Raw genomic sequence first — 21,225 nt, 5'->3', positions numbered from 1 at the left:
TTGAATAAATGAATCATGGCTAAAACTTTCTGAAAAAAAATCCATTTCTTTTATTCCCCAAGGTATACTACATCTCAAGGAGCAAAATGAACAAGCTCCCAAGGAAGGGAAACTATAGAGTACCAGGTTGATAAATGAAAATACATAAAATTATTTTTTTAGAGGAGTAGAAATATATACATTTACAATGGAAACATTTTTGTGTTTTGATGCCCAGATTCTACGAATCATGGAGTCCATTTGGGAGACTGAATCTTTGGATCTGTGCCTCCTGCCATATGGTTGCATTTCAACTGGTGACAAAATAGGTGTGTGTTTACCTCAGAAGATGGATATACCACTTATCTAGTTTTAAAGGATCATAATTCCTTCAGTGTAGTCATTTAATAACTAAAAAATTACAATCATAATCCATTCAAAAAGGAAGAAAATATTCCAAGGCTGGTGAATGTGACTCTCTATTTAGCACGGATATATTGAAGATCCGTGAATGCATGATTCAAATCCTTGTGATTATACATGGAAATGATTTTAGTAAGAACTTGTTCCCTCCTCTTTACTTTCCCATCTCTAAACTTTAACTCATTTCATTATACATCGAACTTCTCCCTCACAAATAACATTTAAAAATAGAAAGATCTGTCACTTATTTTAATATCCCAGAATTCATACTATAGAAGATATTACATACTCTATTCTTGCATGCTGTTACAAATATTTAACATTTTAAATTCAATCAAAGGTATTTTTCAAGTTCCGATTTGAGAACCATATGAAGCCATTTACATTTGATCCTGTAATTTAAAAAAGGAAACGCACAGGTTTTCAAAAAAGGAAGGACATACTCAGCACATAAATGCTTTTACTTATTGCCTTTCAAAACTAACTCTTTCCCCCTTTCATTCTGGGTTATTGAAAGCATGTCCCACACAACTTCCATATCCCCCTCTTTTTGTTTTTCTTACTAAGAAAACCAAAGCAGGAACCTGGAAACTAGCACTCTGCCCTCTACTCAAATACGTAGCCATTCCTCCTCTGGGTCAGGCACTAGGCCCCAGTCTACATCAAACTGTGTGCATCTTCCTGTAGGAATGATCGAGATCGTGAAAGATGCCACGACAATTGCCAAAATTCAGCAAAGCACAGTAGGCAACACAGGCGCATTTAAGGATGAGGTCCTGAATCACTGGCTCAAAGAAAAATGCCCTATTGAAGAAAAGGTGAGCTCCCGCTCTTGGTGAAGCCCTTTACTCGTGAGGTCGGGGGTTGTTAAGTGCCTTCCCTTGGTGACCTGGTATATCTGTGTAAAACAAAGGTGCTTAGTTCAGAACTTCATGAGAATTTGCTTCTCCTTTGATTATCAGGTATGCTTTGCATAAAATTCATTTCTGTGAAATAATTTGTTAGCACTTTTTATAACCATCTATTTTTGTTGTTTAGCCAAAAAATTTAGTTTCCTATGTGGGAAACACCACATATCCTATATAAAGTAATTTTTAATTTACTGCTGCACTCTAATCTAAATGGTAAATTATAGATGCTGAAATTGACAGTTTCACTGTTCCTCTGAAGTACATATGCTGAATCTTTCACAAGCTATGTGGTTAGGCTGTTTGGCTGTCGTTCAAAGTTCTGCACAGGATTAGCACTTCTCATTTGCATGTTTAGCAGCCTTCTGCAGAGGAAATATAATTAGTAGCACTTATTAGTCTGTTATATATGTGGATTTGTGATCCCATACATACTTTAAGAGATCACAAGCAAAACACATGTTCACCAATGATGGAGAAATTATCACGGGTTCTGTATAGTTGTTGGCGAGTGACACATAAAGAACTGAACCCTTTAACTAAATTGTCACTACCCTTTGACTCTTGTTTTCTCCTTGTGCTATTGTGATACATTGAATCTTCACCTAAAATATAGGTAGAGCAACGAGAAAGCTGGCACTTAATAGATATCACGTTAATGAAATCAGGCATAACTCACTTGTTCTCTGAAAGTGAGTTATGTCTTTCTGGAAGTCATTTGTAATAGATTCATGCTGCTCCTTGTAGTTAGAATACAGCTAATATTCAGATGTATTTTAATTAGTTTCAGGCAGCAGTGGAGAGATTCGTTTATTCCTGCGCTGGCTACTGTGTGGCAACCTTTGTTCTTGGAATAGGCGACCGGCACAATGACAACATTATGATCACAGAGACCGGTGAGTTTATTTATTTTAGAGTAATTTTTTTGATTGTGGTAAACAATACATAACATAAAATTCACCATTTTAACCAGTTTAAAGTGTATAGTTTAATGGCATTAAGTACATTCACATTGTTATGCAACCATCACCACCATCCATCTCCAGAACTTTTTCATGTTCCTCCACTGAAACTCTGTACCTATTGAACACTAACTCCCCATTCCACCTCCCCCAGCACAGAGTAATTTTAAATGGAGTTCAAGGTCGGAGCACATATCTTGAAGTCATTACTGTGTAGGGACACAGATACCGTGATCGCCCTAGATCGCCCAGGAGTAAGTAACGGAAGAAGACGCAGGAAATGAGACTTAAGAAAGAAAATTCAGAGAATAGCTGGAAAGCTAGGATACGATCATATCCTAGACGCTGGTGAAGGTGGGCATGGTCAACAGTGTCAGATGTTGCAGAGAAATAACAAAAAGAACTCATAGGTATCTTTAAATCTAAAATGCTATGCCTTCATATCCTACCCCTCCTCACTCATCACTGTTGTCCATATTGGCTACCATGCCATAAAACTATTCTCTAAGAAATTTGGACCAACTTAAGAGTAGAGTCTGGAAAAAGTATCATATTGAGAAAAATAGTTTACTCTGTGAGAATCAAAAGAAATAATGCATTTATGGACCATACATGTGATAAAGAACTACATAAATGAGAAGAGATGATAATTGTGGTGGTGATGGTGACAGTGGCAAAAACTGATCTAAAGGAGATTCAAAATGATTTATTTCTATTGTGCTACTCAAAATTAAAAGATGAATGCCCCTCCCCCAAGCAGAGTGAAACATCAGTCTCTCTTGAGTTATACATAGGGAATTAGAGAGTCTTGGGCACAGTGATGACATATAAGACAGAGAGTTTTGATTTATATTTCTAAGGCTAATTCTGAGACGAGAATTTTTTTTAATGGTATTTGGCTGTCATTTAAAGAACACCGGAAGGATATAAAAAAACACACTTAGTTCAAAGAGTACTTTGTGGCTACTACTACACACACCTGCTAAGACAAAAAATAACACAAGCTGGTAAAACAGTGTAAAAATAGCTCTCTCACCCAAGATAGCTCATTTTCTGGCAACTTAAAACATGTTTCAAGAAATAAACAGTGTTGTGACAAGCACTTATGCCAGTGTAATAATGCCAGACATTTTCTTCTTTTAAGGAAATCTATTTCATATAGACTTTGGGCACATTCTTGGCAATTACAAAAGTTTCCTGGGCATTAATAAAGAGAGAGTGCCATTTGTGCTAACTCCAGACTTCCTGTTTGTGATGGGAACTTCTGGAAAGAAGTCAAGCCTACACTTCCAGAAATTTCAGGTAATTGGCCTTTCTCTTGATCTTCTACTGTGAACAGCAACCAGATGGTGCCTGCAGCTCACAGCTCTTCTCTCACTCCACTTTGAGGTTCCTCTCATGTCTGCTCACCCGCTTCTTGCATGATCACCCTCACCTTCTCCCCTCGCCTCCATTCCTTCCCTAAAATGACACTTTTCAGTAATACTCCCACCTAAAACCAAAGAGCAAGTAAACACATTCTTCAATCACTGGTACTGGCACATCTAGAACATCAGGATGACACTGGTGATGGAAAGGGGGCTTTAAGAAAGAGTGCCCAGCAAGCAGATTTAGCCTTTGAGTATTTATCTATCCAAGACATTGCCTAGAGGATCCAAATTACACATATATTTTTCAGGACTAAAATGATTGTGAACATCTCTTGATTTTTGCTACAGGTGTGTATTTATCAAATTACTAACAGAGGAATTCTTTTTGCACCACTGTGTGCTTGTCTCATTTTTATAAAAAATAGTCCCCTTTCTCATTTGAACTCTTGTCAGCTTGACTACAGATTCTACAAAGAGCTCTGGCTTGTCCTGCTTATCCATAAACAAGCTCCTACGTTGGTCTGCCCAGCTTCCTGGGACCATTCACATTCTACCTCTTTTTCATTCCTTCCTGATCTACATCCACTTTTGACTATCAAATATTTCAAATACCCAAGAAGTAAAATTTTCACACTTGCAAATTTAATAACCTTGAATGAATGTAACTCAGAGAAGTTGTAATTACTACTGTAATATACCAATTTTATAGCCATACTAATACAAAACAGACTGGTAGAGGCAACGAGTGATCACTTCATATGTCCATTTGCCTTGGGTTCCCATTAAACAGCCCCTCCCTTAGTTCTTCTTAAAATATGGTTTGATTTGCAGTCAGCATTTCAGGAACAAGTCTTATTCCCAAGTCTCTTCTTAAGTCCCATGTTGAGTCCCCATGTCCTAGGAAAATGACATAGGTCTGAAGTTCAGTGGAACGAGAACTAGAATGTATTGTTTTGAAACCTGTCTCTTCTTGTTTGCTCTCCTGGCTGATTTTCGCTTTGGTGATTACAGGACTTAACCCTCCCACAGTTTCAGGAGTGTTGTCAGAGAAACTGAGATTTCTGTGGCCAGATAGCCTTAGGATTTTTAGTGTGTGTTTTTCTGCGTAAACTCAACTAGATTTCAGACTATTTCTAGAGATTTGACACATTTCAGTCCTGTTTTTCTTTAAAGTTAAAAATCACATGTTTTGACAACTTCCTAGAAAAGAAACACACATACACCTGGAAGAATTCTACCATTTAAAAGGAGAAAACACTCAATTCTCCTCTCCTGGACATAGGATTTATCTGACTGGCTTTGAACAAACATAGCAGCAATAGTGCCGTTTAAAGAATCAGACAGACACAAGGAATTTGACATCACTGTCTCTCCTTCTTTCTGTATATATGTTCTCTTCCTTTTTGCTAGTGATTTTCCCCAGAATGACTGTCCTGTTGCTGACATTTTCATAAACCCCATTGTGCCCATGTCACCCCCAAATCCCAAGATACTTTCTCTTTAGTCTTCTTTGTTTTTGTTTCAATTTTCGAAATATTCTTTAATGAAAAGATTTGGGGTGTTGGGGAGGCCAAGGAGAGGTTGCTTCTCTTCCAGGCAGCTTCCACTCACAGCAAAAAGCTTTGCAAGGAGCCTTTGTACAAGCCATCTTCTCAGTCTGGGAGCATTTCTCCATCCTTTGTGACCAATACTTATTTCTTAAGCCATTAAAACCTCTCATTTAAGTGACATCTAGGCAGTGTACACCACTAAAAACACACATTCATAAATTTTATTGTATTTATGTAAAGAGATTTACATTTTGGAGTATTGGCATTCTATTTAAGTGCCTGTGAATATATGCACTTTGAGTCTTAAACACAGATCCAGCATGGCATTGTGGTTCAAACGATGGGCTTTGGAATAGACAAACTTGAGTCCGAATCCTGGCCCTGCTACTTAATAACTGTGTATGTGATACAAATTATTAATCTTTTCAGAACCTCAGTTTCCTCATCTGAGGTAGGAATACTAAGACCCACCTCATGTGGCTTTTTGGGGAATTATTTAAATGAAAACTATAGAATGCTTAGCCCAGTGCTTAGACCATAGCAGACACTCAATGAAAGGTATTGTCCATTGTTGTATACATCATAGCTGGTCTTCGCACTTTGAAAACTTTTAAGTTGAGAAGCCCTTTCTGAAATGACATCTCAAGCAGAAGTGCAATTTATAAAGCACGAAAAAGTGGCATTGATTTGGTTAAAGAGCAAGTGGGGGTCCAAGCTCTGCCTGCCCCCTTGTCTGCTCCTCCTCTCTGCACTTGTCTTCACCCTCCTCACTCAAAACAAGAGAAACGCTGAACACATATGCATGTATGTGTACAGTTATACATATGCAGAATTTCTAAAGTTTCCAGCTTGACAAAGATGAGTAGCAAGTTTTTTCATGGTTTAACTCAGATCCCATAACAATTTTTTTTTTACATACTACTAAGCCTTTCAGAAAATTTTTTGTTTCTTAATTTTATGTTCCCTTTTTGAAATGAAGTCCTTCAAGCTCAGGGAGCATATTTCTAAATTCTCTAAATAGCATCTCTGTATCTTATATAAGAAAGCTGCCACTTTTAAGGAAGCTGAGAAATGTATATATTTACATTTTGAATTAAAGGTGTCCTCATTTCCAGTGCATCACTAATTTTGAACTGATATGGTTAATTAATGCATGCAGCACATTTGAATAACCTGTTAGAATGAGTGGAAAAATTTGACCTGCTTTTCATTAAGGATGAGGTGAGCTTTCTCCACAAAGACTTAAAAAATATCCCTAGCGAGTGGCCAGAGGATGGAAGTCAGGGAACGGAAGTGCTCCTTTGTTTCACCTCTCTTTTATTTCCAATGTAGCTAGTTTAGCCTAGGATCATATTTATAAATTATTTCTAGAATAGAGGAGAGTTCAGGAATGAACTAAAGTCAGACAAAAAGACACAAAACCAAGACCTACTGTTTGAACCCAGGAATGTCTGTTGGCCTTTGGAGCAGCACCCTACTTACACGCAGGATACTAAACAGATAGTTCAATGACGACAATTATGATAAACAAATTTTCCTTAGGAAAATCTTCCCCTTACTGAAGAGATAAAAAAGGAAAACAATGTTTTTCCCACTGGTAATTTATTTTAGAACCACTTTGTTTTAAATTTCATAGAATAGTTATAGAGCACATATTGCATACAAATACATTTATATCATTGGCAAATAAAACTTGGTTTCTCATTCTTTTTATATAAGAATGTGGATTTTTTACTAATTTTAAAATTATTAAATGCTTCTTTAAAAAAAAAAAAAGCCAAAATAGTGTTTAAACTCTCAGGAGGATAAAAAAAAAAAAAAACCCATTATCCTACCTTCCAAAAATAACAGTCAACATTCTAGTGTTTTTCTTTCATTCTGTTAAGTATTTGGTGTTTTAAAAGGTTCTAAATTAATCAGAACTTGGTTAAAAATTGAACTTAAGAAATAGATACAATATTACTCCCTTACTTTAAACATTCAGTGGCTTCTCATCTCACTTGGAATAAACTCTAGATATCTAATCTTGCCCTACAGGGCCCTGTGCCACGGAGCCTCTGTCTTCCTCCAGCCTCACCCCATGGCACGCTCCTTATGTTCTGTCACTCAGGTGACAGGGGCCTTCCTCCCTACTTCCCCCATTCCAGCTGTTCCACCACTCAGGTCTTCCCCCTGGAACACCCTTCACTGCCCTTTAGGTCTCAGCTTAAATGTCATTCCTCAGAGCAGTCTTCTAAATTAAGTCCCTCGTGTTATTCTTTGCCACAGTCTCCTGTGTGTTGCTGTCACAGCAGCTATCACAATACATAATTATTTGTACTAGTCTACTGTTTGTCCCTCCCTTCCCAGAGTAAACTCTGCAACGGGGCCACATCTGACCTGAATCCTTCATATAGGGCCTGAGACATAGTAAGCACTCAGTAGGTACTTGTGGAGTGAAGGAGTGAATGGTGGAGGGGCAATTCCTGCATCTGTACGAGGTGGATGAGACTAGGTAATGTCTTAGGTTTCTTCCTTCCCCATAATACATTGTAGTCCATTAGTTTATAAAGTAGTAACTCAGGCACAGATTGACAAACTACCATCACAAGGACATCAATAAGCCTTCAAGATGCTGGATAAATATACATACACAGAAAAGGAAGTAAAGCTAATTATGAAATCTAATATTTTATTAAATAATATAAATATGTGTCATATGGTACATATTCACACTTTTGTGAAGATTTCCTTACTGACATAAACATTACATATTTTTTGTCCAGTCAGAGAGCAGTAGTTTGTGCCAAGAGAATAGGACACATGATGTAGACCTATAGGATCGTTTTCAAGGAGCATGAATAATTTGGCCTTATATAAACAAGCATTTTGAAGATGTATTTTGCATGGAGTAGACACTAAGGAAGTGTGTTTCAGATAAAGCTGAAGAAGTCAGGGGAGCCAAATAGCTTCTTCACATGCACCTCTATGCAAAGCAGGCAGTTCGATGACTGTACTGAAAAGGCACACTTGCCCCTAGATGTCACTCTTAAGAAGCGTTTATAGAAGAGAAGCCTGAGACCCATTCATTGTGTATGCTAGGTTAATTTAATCTAGTTTTATCAGGCCATGCTGGGTTTCCACTCCTGGCAGTGTTGTTCCCATGCAAGTACATATCCAGGCCCCTCAATCTGCAGGCTCAGCCTCTATGCAGAGTCTTGACTCGGGTTTTTAGGAACTTTTATTTAAAATCCATCTGCTGTCATCTAGCTCTCATCTTGAACCCTAGGTTATCTTAAATACTTCCTCCACCAGGGCCTTGCTTGCTTCTAGCACTGAGGCCCTGCTCCTCCTGTCATCGTCTTGCTGGAGACTCAAGTACTCTCCCTACCTAAGCCTAGCCTTGGGACCACTGGAGCAGAGACCTTACCATCTGATAGTGTTCTTCTACATTCCTATCTTCTGATTCCCCTTCCCTGTGCAGTTATCCATGCACTTTTCTACACCTATAGTTGTCTCAGCCTGTTCCATCCTCTGGTAGTCACCAGGCCCTGTTCTTCCATATCCAAGATGGCACACTTATTCAATGCACACATTAAATACCTACTAAACTTCAAGTACTGTGCCAGGCACAAAGAAGATTTAAATATTGCCCTTGGCAAGGTAAGATGCTTTTACAGTTTAATCCCCTTCAAATATGATTGTCCCTAATTCATCCTGATTTCAAAGCAATGAATCCTGCCCAACACTGAACTTGGCTTCTACACTTTAAGCATTCTGCACATTATCTACAGTACCAGACACTGTGCTGGGCACAGGTGACACAGAGAAGAGGCACAGCAGAAGAGATACGTACACTTCACCTTTGTACTAAGGATTTCAACAATAGTTTGCAGAAGGAGCAATTAAATCCTAGAGAATAGAAAAGGGCTGTGGAGCTAAGGGAGCATTTACATCAGGTCCTTAAGGACTAAGTTCAATTTCATTTTGCCAGGCAGATGCGGAGAGGGGAATAAACATCCAGGCAGAAAAATAACATGAGCAAGGGCATGAAATTAGTATTTAGTACCAGTATTCAAGGACAAAAGTAGAGTTGTCGGTATGGGCGGAACATAGGTATACATGGGAGTGTGTCATGGAATTTGAGTCAAGAAAAGAAATGTGGATTCAATTTGAAGCATAGGCTGGATTCGCCGGGTAGAGAACTCAATCGATTAATCACGAATTCCTGTAATAACAGCCTACTACAGGTCAACAGGGAGATAACGAGTTTATGTCAAATTGCCCATAACATGAGTTGAAAAAGAAATTGCTCTTGGGATTTGCATGCTGGCCCACTAACAAGGTCAAGCTTAGCCTCCTCCATCCAGGACTGAGACTCAGTATTTCACTCTGTCTGTGCTACCCACCAGAAGGTGTGCTCAGAGAAGGGGTCAACATCAGTCATTTGTAAGAGTTCAAATATGTTAATGTGACATCTTCCCCAGATACAGACTTGCCTAGGGTTGTACAATTGTTAGGACTTGGAAAAGCTTGCCAGATTTTATCACTTCTCTGGAAAGATAAGGATAAAAAACTCAAAGATGGCCTTGGATTGAATTTATGTGTTAATCCACCAGCCTACAGTGTCACTCAGTGCCTAAGATATTAGACTCCTGTTACTTTTAAACATTTATCAAGAATAACCTTCCAACTGGCATCATCCTCTCAATGTTTAGTTTATTTTAGAGAATTGTTGTCTACCGTAAGAATATTATCGGGGACAGTATTCATCATGTTACAAAGTGTACTCGCATAAAGATCCTCTTGCAAAATTTCTATCAGTCCTCGGTCTCTAGAAAAGCTGTGTTTCTCCTAAATAGTTTTTTTTTTTTTTTTTTTTAATATTCTGAACATTGGATGAAGTAATGCATTCGATTTTCCTTTTGGCTACAGATATATTTGAAGAGCACCTATTGCAAGTTTATAGGGTTTTTTCCATATATAAGATTAGTCTCTTTCCCAAACTTATAGCAGATCATTTCCTTTTTCTACCCACTTCTAAACTAGTGTTATTTTGACTTTTGCGTATCCAAATAATCCACCCTCAATTCTTTTTGGAATAAATACACACACACACACACACACACACAGTCTAGTCTGTTTAGAATATTTGACTAAAGTGGAACAGTTTAATTCTAACCTTTAGTTTTATAATGGTAGACAGAGCTAGTCTGAGAATCATTTTTAAGAAGTCCTTGAAGATAAGAGCTCTAATTCACAATCAGCAAATGCATGGTCAAGTATTGGACGTACTTTTCTTTCAGATTTACCAACGAGAATGTCTTCCTGCATTATTAGGTCTGCTAGTCAATGACCTTCTTTGTTTTGCCAAAATAACTTCTAAATACATTGCTTAGCCAATTCATTGATTTTTATTTAAAAAATAAATAAAAATAAAATCCTCTATCTTTGATTGAAATATTATTTTTCTCCATTCTCTCTTTCCTCTATCAGACAGAGGCAACATGACTATTTAGGAAAAGTGGGTGAGAACATTTCGTTAATGAATATTTGTGAGTTTTTCTTCTGTCTTCTCTAAGCTCTAAATTCTTTTCCGGGAGTTTCTGTTTTATGATCCTGAGATTACTTCCTCATTTTTGTGCATTATGTACAGTAATATTTCACTTCCACTTTATTTCCAGATGAGAATAGAGGACTTTAGTTTGAAGAAGTAGATTTATTCTACATAACCTTGGACAGTCTAAAGCATCCACAGCTCATTGGTGATTAAGAAATTAGTAGATTGTGCATAGAAGGTAGTTTCTTTTCACTTTAGTGAACTGATAAGTTGGGCTAGTTAATCAAGTCAATGTTTTGAACCTGAAATGGTAACGAATTCCCTCATTCTCAAGAATTATGGGAGTGCAGCTTTGTAAAAGCAATTGGTTCCTTTAGTATTTGATGCTATAATTAAGGCATTTGAATCAACTATGAAATTAAGAGCAGATGTACTAGGGAGGCTCAATCTATTTATTAGCTACTAAAGATAGTGTTCCAGCTAATGACATTAACAATACCACAGTGTTCCCCACATTCACACCAAGTACATTAAACCAAGCCCCTGAAGTCAGATTGTCCCGTTATCCCTTCTTCTCTTCTCAGTAATAGAAAGCCTTCAACGGGCAGCTGAGAAGAACAGAATGAGGATGTTGAAGTCATTGTTGGGCAGCCCTGTCAGAAGGGAAAATTCTATTGCTACAGCCAGTAACTTCTGTGTTCTGTGTTTTCCCCTAAGCTCTGCAAGCCACATCCTCACAGTCCCTCAAACCACAGGCCTCTGGGCTGAGGCAGCATGGTCAGGACACTCTCACAGATCCTATGGCTGAGTACAAATGGCAGAAAGGAAACCTCTGGGGCTTGAGTGGGAGGAGCAAGTACTCACTCTCTTATAACAAGAGAGCCACCTGTAGATGCGGCCAGCATGCTGTGCACTCCCACCTTCCCACGTGCCTCCATGGGCCAATGTGAAGACAACCGTCCCCCTTGACGCTGGTTGGAGGGAGGCTTATCTCCCACCCCAGCCCACCTTGCCACTTAGGTCTTTACTGTCGGAAGAGACATTTTGGACAGGTGGCCTCGATGAGAGGGTGACCTCAGAGTTGAGAAGCATGTGTTCAATAATGAAACTTCTCACACTATTAATAATAACAGGCAACCACTTACATAGCACTTAAAGCTCACCACAACCCTATGAAATGGGTATTGTTATTCTTACGCTACAGATGAGGAAACTGAGGTCCAGAGAAGTTAAGTAACTTCTCAGATGACAAATAGCTTGAATAAAGCCAAGCTTTGAATCCAGGCAGTGAAGTGTGACTCTATGCTTTTAACCACTGCTCCATACTACCTTTAAGCAAAAGATAATGAAATCTGCCCCAAGTCTCTAAGTCTGCACAGCCAGTCAGAATTTAGACATTGTGTCTGACAAATATGGGGCATGCAGTTAAATGTGGAGAAGAAATTTCTTTCTCATAGAAGTGACTCTGTATATGAAAATCAGAACTAACCGAATAAATTCAATCCAGAAGAAATTCCTTATATAGGTAAGATGATCTTCAAGAGAAATAGGACAGTTCCTTTCCTTTAATGTCTCTTTATGAACTACAGTAATTGGTGGCTGAATCACTGTGTTGCCACTTAAGGAATACTTACTGATCACCTGTGGATCAGTGTCATAACAACTCGGCTCCAAATTGATTTTCCTCCTCAAAAATTTTCTATTAAAGAATTTGACTACACAATGGGCTCAGAAAGTAGGGTAGTTGCCTGGAGGCCCAGTGTACAGAATGATAGAAAATAATTAAAAATTAGAATGTAATCTAATTTTAAAGCAAAAGGCATCTATGCCTTTGTGAAAATTGTGCAAGTTGGCAAATTAATGAGACTGTCGCCTGGGGTGAAGTCTGCCCTTAGCCTGTGTAATTAGCAAAAAATAAGAGAGACCTTGGTGGGTCCTATGAATGAGCAAAAGAAAATTATTTCCGGACATAAGTGGAATCATTAAGAATGCAAGAGCACTAATGCACTGAGGCCACTTCCAGGGGACAAGTGATGTCTGGGCTGCAGCAGGAACAGCTCATACAGTCTTCTGGGTCTGTGGAGTCTCCCGTGGAGTTTCCCATGGGGTTGATCAACCCTCCAGGTAGAGAAGGAAGAGGACTAACATTTATTAAACCCTTGCTATGTGCCGTCTCCTATACCAGACAATATATATATATGTAATCTCACTTTTAAAATGCCAGAATAGTCCATGGGTTTTTGTCCTTGGACAGGGCCATGCATGCACAGTCTAGCCTTGACATACAGAATGACACAAGCAGGACCATCATTATCATTGTAGTTACTCTGCCACATGCAAATGACACAGAAGAGAATCTAAAAGCAAAATGAAAAATCACTATTAACATTTTTGCCTATAAACTTATATTCTTTGTTCTATCTAAATATGTTTTGTTCACTTACCAAAATGGAATTATACTATCTGTTGTTTCATACTGAAGAGAAATTTTCACTCAAAAGGCTAACCTTATAATCAGCTCTTTGTTCTACTTCCTTAGATATGCTTGCCGCATAGACGGTGGGGCAGGGTGACCTCAAAATTAACTAAAGACTCATCTTCCCTTTTGCTTGTTCTGTCTAAACAACAAATGTAACTGCCTGTAACCCATAGCAACTCCCATGCTTTGTAACTCTTTGTAACTACCTGCAACCCATAGCAACTCCCTCACTTTGTAACCATCTAAGGACAAATTAACCAATCGGCCCATGCCAACTAAGCCCTATAAAAGCAAAGTTGCCCCTGAGCTTGGGGCCCAGATCTTCAGAGCATTAGCTCCTCTGGGATCACCAGCGTATAAAACCTGAATTCTCCAATTCTCCGAGTGCTGCTTGGTTTCTTGCCGGTCTGATTTTTGCAACATTTCTGCAACAATTCCTGCTTTTTAACTCAAATACTTTTACATGCTTACTAAATATTTTTCTACAATATCATTCTTAGTAGTTACAGAGTATGAAATTGTAGGTACCTTTATAAACCCTTTTTATTAATCCCTGATTGTGGGATATTTAGATTGCTTTCAAGTTTCCACAATTTTAAATGGTGTTCTAATTAACATTTTTGTAGATAAATTGCTGCAAAATTACCAATTTTTTTAAAAGTAAACTCTAGCTTTTCTGGGCAAAGGGATATAGACATTTTTAAAGCCAAGTTTATTCACATATAGCAGAATTGGGCCTTTTTAGGTATACAGGTCTTTCAATTTTGACAAATGCATCAGTCATGTAACCACCACCACGATTAAGTTATATAACACTTATAAGTATTTTAAAGCTTTTGATGCAAGTTATCAAATTATTTGTTAGTAAAATTATACCTATTCCCATCTACCATCAGTCTATGAAAAGTGAATATTGAATATTATCTTTGAAAACTTTTTTTTAAAAAGCCGTTTTTGGTAGATGAATGTTTCCCTCTCATTTTAAGATACTTTTTTTTGTTGTTGTTGTTACTATAAGGTTGCATTTGTTTTCATATGTTTATCTGTTTTTATTTTTTATAGTATGAACTCTCATTTATATCCTTGGCCTATATTTCCAGCCAACTAGTTTTCTCTTTCTTATTGATTTGTAAGAACTATTCGGGGTCTGGGATGAAGCAGTGATCTGTCATGTTGCAAATATGTTTCTTCTTGTCATTTGCCTCTTTTAATATTTTTATGGGTTTTTTTTTCTCAAAAGTTTGAAGTTTCCATAATCTTTCCATTTTTTCCTCATGGATTCCACTTTAGAAGTCATCTTCATAAGGTCTTTTCCCACTTAATGATTAAACATTTTCCTTTTTTACATTTAAATCTTTAATTCTTCTAGAATTTATTCTGGTCTATCACATGGGGTAAACTTTGTTTTTCCCTCAAATGATGAGCCAGTTGTACCACCCTCATTTATCAAATAACAGATCTTTCCCCACTAATTTGAGAAGTCACCTTTATTATATTTTCTATTTAATGTGTGCTTAGATATGTCTTTGAACTTTCCATTCTGCTCTATAAAATTTCTTATCTTTTTTGGAAAAGAATAGGTACTGTTCTACACAGTTTAAAATATTACACTTTTACAATATGTTTAAATATCTAGTACACTTTTACAATATGTTTAAATATCTCTCCATTCTGCTCCATTAAATTTCTTATCTTCTTTTGGAAAAGAATAGGTACTATTCTACACAGTTTAAAATATTACACTTTTGCAATATGTTAAATATCTGTTTTTGTTACTATACATTTTCAAAATGTTCTCTCAGGCCCTAATTATTCCAGATGAAATTAAAACCATATCTGAGTTTAAACGTTTAATGAGAACTTTTATTGAAAGTTTATTGTATTTATAGATTAATCCGGGAGGAATTTACATCATTATAATAAGCAGTCATCACTGTGGTACATGCTATTGGCTCTACATGTTCAAGTTTTCTTTTATATGCCACAGTAAATTTTTATAGTTTTTAAATATAGGTTCTTCATGTTTTATGTATGTATTTATCCCAGAAATCATGGTGTTTTTGTTACCATTATTGACAGCATCTGTCTTGTCATTATACTTTCTAACTGGTGGCTCCCATTTATAGCATATCATTTATTAATTTTATAAAAATCTAGTTTAATAAAAACTAGTTACAATGGTATTTTAATTTTTTTCCCCTTTAGTGTTCCAAGAAGACAAGTCATTTGTAAATGCTAACAATTTACCTTCACTTTTCTGGTTTTATAGTTCATTTCTTTTTCCTGTACTCCTTTAGAATGATTGTAACTAGTAATTTCAGATAATTCTTCACATCATTACGTTTTAGTTACAAATTAAGCTACATGTTACTTTTATTAAAATCAAAAGTGAATTTTAATACAGTAATTTGCAATTTTGGAATAAATACTATTTAGCTGTGGTGTGTTACTATTTTAACATTTTACTCAGTATTTTATTTGAAACATTTATTCCCGCAATTATTAACTTCAGAGTTCTTTGTCATGCTATCTTTGCCAAGTTATGGTATTTAAGGTTGGGTTATTCTCATGGTATAAAATTGGGAACCTTACATTTTATTCTATGCTTTGGAACAACTTAAATGGCATAAGCATGCCTGTTGCTAAATAAGTGGATTTAACTCACCTGTATCATCTGCTCCAATTTGGAGAAGGCACCAGCCATAGCATTTTTTTAAAGCCCTCTCTCTTACTCAGTATTCAGAATTTAGATTTAAATTCCAAAGTTCATTCAACAATTTTGAGAGTTAGATGATGAAAAGCTAATTCATCTGTTTTCTTAGAATAGGACAAATTGTAAAATAAAGATGAACACTAAATCTCAAATACCCTGTTCCTATCATTTCTTTGGATTCTATTAGATCTTAGAAAAAATTATTTATATTTACATAAAGTTTATTGATTCCAGTATGGTGTTCAAAAACTGACTCATTCCTCTTCAGAGACTACAGAAATTTCTACCCTCAATTTCCTTGAAGTAAAAAGGTAGAGTAAGAAATAAGACAAAACTTAACTGTATCAATTAGTTTTCCTTGAGCACATCTTGGATATATACAGCTACACTAAAGTGCTTAAGAGATTACAAAAGCAGTTTCTGTTCTCATGAAGCTTTTTATCTGAGGCAGGGGACCTACCTTGTTTGTGATGGTTTCTTCTTACAGACAAAGTTAATGTCATGTAAATTCCAATACAACCCAGTCATCTCCAGCCTTCTGAGTTACTGTAACAGTAACAGCATTTTCTTCTTTATCCAGGACATCTGTGCTAAGGCTTATCTAGCCCTCCGTCATCATACAAACCTACTGATCATCCTGTTTTCCATGATGCTGATGACGGGAATGCCACAGTTAACAAGCAAAGAAGACATTGAATATATTCGGGATGCCCTAACAGTGGGGAAAAATGAGGACGATGCTAAAAAGTATTTTCTTGATCAGATTGAAGTTTGCAGAGACAAAGGATGGACTGTGCAATTTAATTGGTTCCTACATCTTGTCCTTGGCATCAAACAAGGAGAGAAACATTCAGCCTAATACTTTGGGCTAGAATTAAAGACAAGGTAGTGTTCCAAAACTTTAAACGAGCATGTCAATCATTGACTTTCCATTTCAAATGTAATAGGATCTTATAAAACCTGGCACTTCACAAATATAGTTCTTTTCCTAGCTGAACTCTTTACTAGAGAAAAATATTGGCATGTCTGATTGATTGATTAATTTAGTTGTAGGCCTATTTGCAGGGTTTTTTGTTTTTTGGTTTTTGGTGTTTTTTTTTTGTCTCAGTGATTTTGGAAAATCTTCTAAGTTTATACAGATAAATCACTTTCTCATTGTACCTGATGTTTTGACTTTCTTATTGAGTCCTTCTGGAAATTCTTTAAAATAATTGGTGACATCTATATTTATCTGGATTTACTCTCAATTTTGGTTATCCTTCTGTTCATCAAGCTCTTTACAGAAAAAAGACGTAATTATTGTAACCTTTGTCTCATTCCTTAAACGATATTTCCAAACATCCCCTCGTTGTCTGCAGATGTTAGTGATGTGCTAAAAGCAAAGAAAGAGAGTTAGTCTTTCCAGTGTCTTTTGCAATTAGGTTCTTTTACAGTGTACAACTGAGACACACAAACACAAAATGGAAAATCTGAATCTTTGTACCCCATCTCTTCTCTGTTGGTCTGGTTCCAAGAATAAGAATAGGAAAAATAGAGATAAGACCATTTGTCTTCACTCTGACCACGTAGTGAATTATCAAATACAACTATTATAGCCTTCTCCAGCGTGGAAATAAAGTAACTAAAGGGACTCATTTTTTTTTTTTTGCCTTTATATTTTCCTCTCTCCTTTTCTCCCCTGCTTCCCTTCTTCCTCAATTGCCACCCTCCTACAACTCTTTATCCAGAGTTGTGAAATCTTTAAGAACTCCTTTACCCTAGATTCAAAAATTAATTGAAAAAAGAATTTTTCCTCTAGGGTTACTAGAATTGTAGGCACTTGTTTGTAAAGGAGGAGTTGTGTGTGTGTGTGTGTGTGTGTGTGTGTGTGTGTGTGTGTGTGTGTGTGTGTTTTAAGTATATTATTAAAGGAGACATTCCAGAAATTATGGATTTGTTTCCAAATGTATTAATTTTAAATTTTAGTCTGAGTATCTTTTTCTTTCTGCTTTCATGGAAGAAGATATTTGATATCTATAAAGTACTCCAGGTTAGGAAGAACACTACTTGCCCTGCTCATCTTTCAGTTTATAGGACTTTTAAACTTTGACACATTCTTCAGATTTCCTAAAAATAATTGAAACATATTTTTTAAAATTTATTTTCATCACTTAAATATTTTGCTATTTATTGGAAGTATTGTTTAAGCTTAGTGAAAGATGTTAAATTATTTATAAAAAATTTTCAAATTACCTGTAGTTAATACTTTACATGGGAATAACACTGTTCATAGTGTCAATGTTTAAGTATATCAGATATAAATATATATTAAATTTTAAATGTCTAAATAGATATCTGTTTGACTTCAGTGTAGCCTAAACCTTTCTTTTTGTGTATGCAAAAGTCCAGTGGTTCTTAACCTTGACTGCAAATGAGAATCACCAGGAACACTTTTAAAAACACCCTTCCTGAGTACCAACTTCAGGTTATAACTTAATTAGTTTGGGATGAGGCTCAGACATCAGTGTTTTTTAAGTAATCTGGATGAATCTGACATACAGAATCAAAAGCCCTGCATGGTCTTTAAAGGTGTCAGGTAGCACTGTTTCTTTGCCCACTGAGCCTTTCCCCCAGCTCATAAGGTATCTAGAAAGGACTCCTCTTCCTTGACAAATCATCTTTTAAATTCACATTCTATCCTCCTATAAGAGGACCATGCTCCGTAATGAAATGTTTGTTCCTCTGTGGTAACGGAACATAGACATTTTATGATATTTTTAGACCAACTATATCCCATTATTCTTTTGAAAAACAGCAGAAGGAATGATGCTTTCCAATTCAGAAAAGGGTGTTTTCATTATTCTTATAAAGAATAGCCAAGCTCAGACCTTGCATAGATTCCACTTTTTATTTGAATTGCTAAAATAATTATATTAATGATAGAAGAATTACAGAGGAATGTATTTATATTTAGTTTATTGTTATGCATGCATATAAATTTGCCCTTCAAATGAACAAATTCTTTCATTATGCTGATTGATATATGTGTGTATATATCACATATATACATATTTGTGTATGTATATACACACATATATTACTTTATTTGATAATATACATACGTATATATGTGTGTGTGTGTGTATATATATATATCACATTGGGCTTGACTTATCTATATTCCAATGAAGGTATAATTTTAACTCTATAGACTTGCAGATAAACAAAAATCACCTTTGTGTGCTTCTTTCCTTCCTTGTTACCAGTGAATAACATGACCCACAACTTTTATATCTTTGAAAATGTTCTAGAACTAGGGTCACTCGCTATTGAGAGGAAATGTTGAGAAACTACTCACAAGTCTGTCTTCTATGCCAAATGGAAATAGAGATCACAAGTCAGATGATTCAGTTCAAAGCAGCTTTTATGTGTATCTAGAACTAGCTACATAATTTTCAGAGCTCAGTACAAAATGAAAATGCCAGGACTATCATTCAAAAATTATTAAGAAATTCAAGATGGCAACAGGAGAATGTTAAACCAAGCACAAGGGCTTTTTGAGCATGGGTCACTGCACAGGTCACAAGCCCATGAAGCTAGCTCTGACAGTATCTGAATAATGGCTTTGGTGCTCAGTTTTACATTTAGACAATGTCCGTATCAGTGGAGATAAAGTGTCCAGATCAAAATGTTGCTACAAATTATCTAATTTTTGTGGCTGTGTATTAGGTCCTAAAACAGTGGCCCATTGCTTTTGGATGGGAACTACGGCCAGTAAAAGTTAAGCAAGGCAGATATTTTAAACCTTGTACCATATGACTGCATTTGACTGGCTTTGGTGATACTTTAGTGAAAGTAGAGGAAAGTGGAGTTGTTAGGGATAAAATATATCATCTTAGAGAAGGTGCTTGAATTTTAAAAATTAACTTTATTAAATACATCATTTACAGGAGAGAAATTTTTCTTTTTGGAAAAAAAAGACTAGATATAGGAATTCTGCAGCATAATTTGGAGGCTGTTAGTCCTCTATAATTGGAAATTAAAATTACTTTTTTAAATAAGTCCAAAAAAATAATTTAAAAAGTTTCTGGAGCAAATCCTGGCCTTTATTTGTTAAGCTAGGTTCAATTTGCAATGATTATGAAATAAATTGTCAATTATATTTTACAATATGAAGAAAAAAATAAATTTGGATTTTTAAAGGTTCTGCTTTCTTGTTTTCTGTTTAATGCAACCTATTAATTCTGGTGAATAATTTTGGTACCAGTTCAGGAGGATATCTGTGTATTCTCAGAATCATTTTCAGGGTAGATGCTGAGAAATCTAAAGCACACACCTTGACTAAAGCACCCATTCAGAGAGCTGAGACTTTCCCTCTTGCATTTGTATGTCCCACTTGCATTTGTATATTAGTTACAACTTGTTAAATGTAAATTTAAATAAAGAAAGAATCTGATATCTTGTGTTCTCTAGTATACATCTTTTAATAACTGAAAGTCCAGATACACCTGAAACTCGAATTCTTTCTTGTAAGAAATCTTTATCGAGAGCCCACTACCTACCAGGCACTAGGCTAAATGCTGGAGATAGAATATGGAACAAGACTGACCCAGTCCTAGTCGTGAAAGAGTATAATTTGCTGGTGGTAGCAGACACTTCATAATGGAAGGTGTTGTGGGTTGAATTATGTCCCCCCAAAAGATATGTTGAATTCCTAACCCATGCTATCTGTGAATGTAATCTTATTTGGAAATGGATTCTACAGATGTACAGACATACCTCATTTTATTGCACTTCAGGGTGTTGTATTTTCTACAAATTGAAGATAAGACCCTCCATGGGCAAAAAAAAAGTATTTGACTCACTTTATTGGGATACTCCTTTTGTACCAGAGGTCTGGAAATGAACCCGCAATATCTCTGTGGTATACCTGTAATCAAATTAAGATGAAGTCATGATAGTGAGCCCTAATCCAGTATGACTGGTATACTTAACAGAAGATGAGGGAAAATGCCATGTGATGGAGGCAGAGACACAATACTGTGTTTACAAGCCAAGGAACACCTGGGACTACCAGAAGCTGAAACAGGAAAAGAAAGACCCTCCCCTAGAAGCTTCCAAGGGAACATAGTCTTGCCAACACCTTGATTTCAGACTTCTAACCTCCAGAATGGTGAGAGAATAAATTTCCCTTGTTTTAGGCTACCTGGTTTGTGATACTTTGTTATGGCATCCCTAGGAAACCAATACAGTATCAATAACCAAAAGTTTTGTATGGCATCCCTAGGAAACTAATACAGTATCAATAACCAAAAGTTTTGTA

General features: G+C 36.3%; 1 protein-coding gene across 1 annotated transcript in view; it reads left to right on the top strand.

Moving 5' to 3' along the window:
- PIK3CG (phosphatidylinositol-4,5-bisphosphate 3-kinase catalytic subunit gamma) overlaps positions 1-16,981 on the top strand; it is a 34,067-nt gene extending 17,086 nt beyond the window's left edge. Inside the window, exons 9-11 of the mRNA XM_023537997.1 lie at positions 2,095-2,206; positions 3,417-3,574; positions 16,504-16,981. Coding sequence (XP_023393765.1) covers positions 2,095-2,206; positions 3,417-3,574; positions 16,504-16,782 — 549 coding nt within the window. The 3' untranslated portion in view covers positions 16,783-16,981. The remainder of the gene's footprint in view (positions 1-2,094; positions 2,207-3,416; positions 3,575-16,503) is intronic.
- Positions 16,982-21,225: the final 4,244 nt, after the last annotated feature.

The sequence above is a fragment of the Pteropus vampyrus genome, unplaced genomic scaffold, assembly GCF_000151845.1.
Source record: "Pteropus vampyrus isolate Shadow unplaced genomic scaffold, Pvam_2.0 Scaffold208, whole genome shotgun sequence".
NCBI classification, from domain to species: Eukaryota; Metazoa; Chordata; class Mammalia; order Chiroptera; family Pteropodidae; genus Pteropus; species Pteropus vampyrus.
The sequence above is the reverse complement of the archived record's forward strand: the minus strand, read 5'-3'. Positions and strand labels throughout refer to the sequence as shown.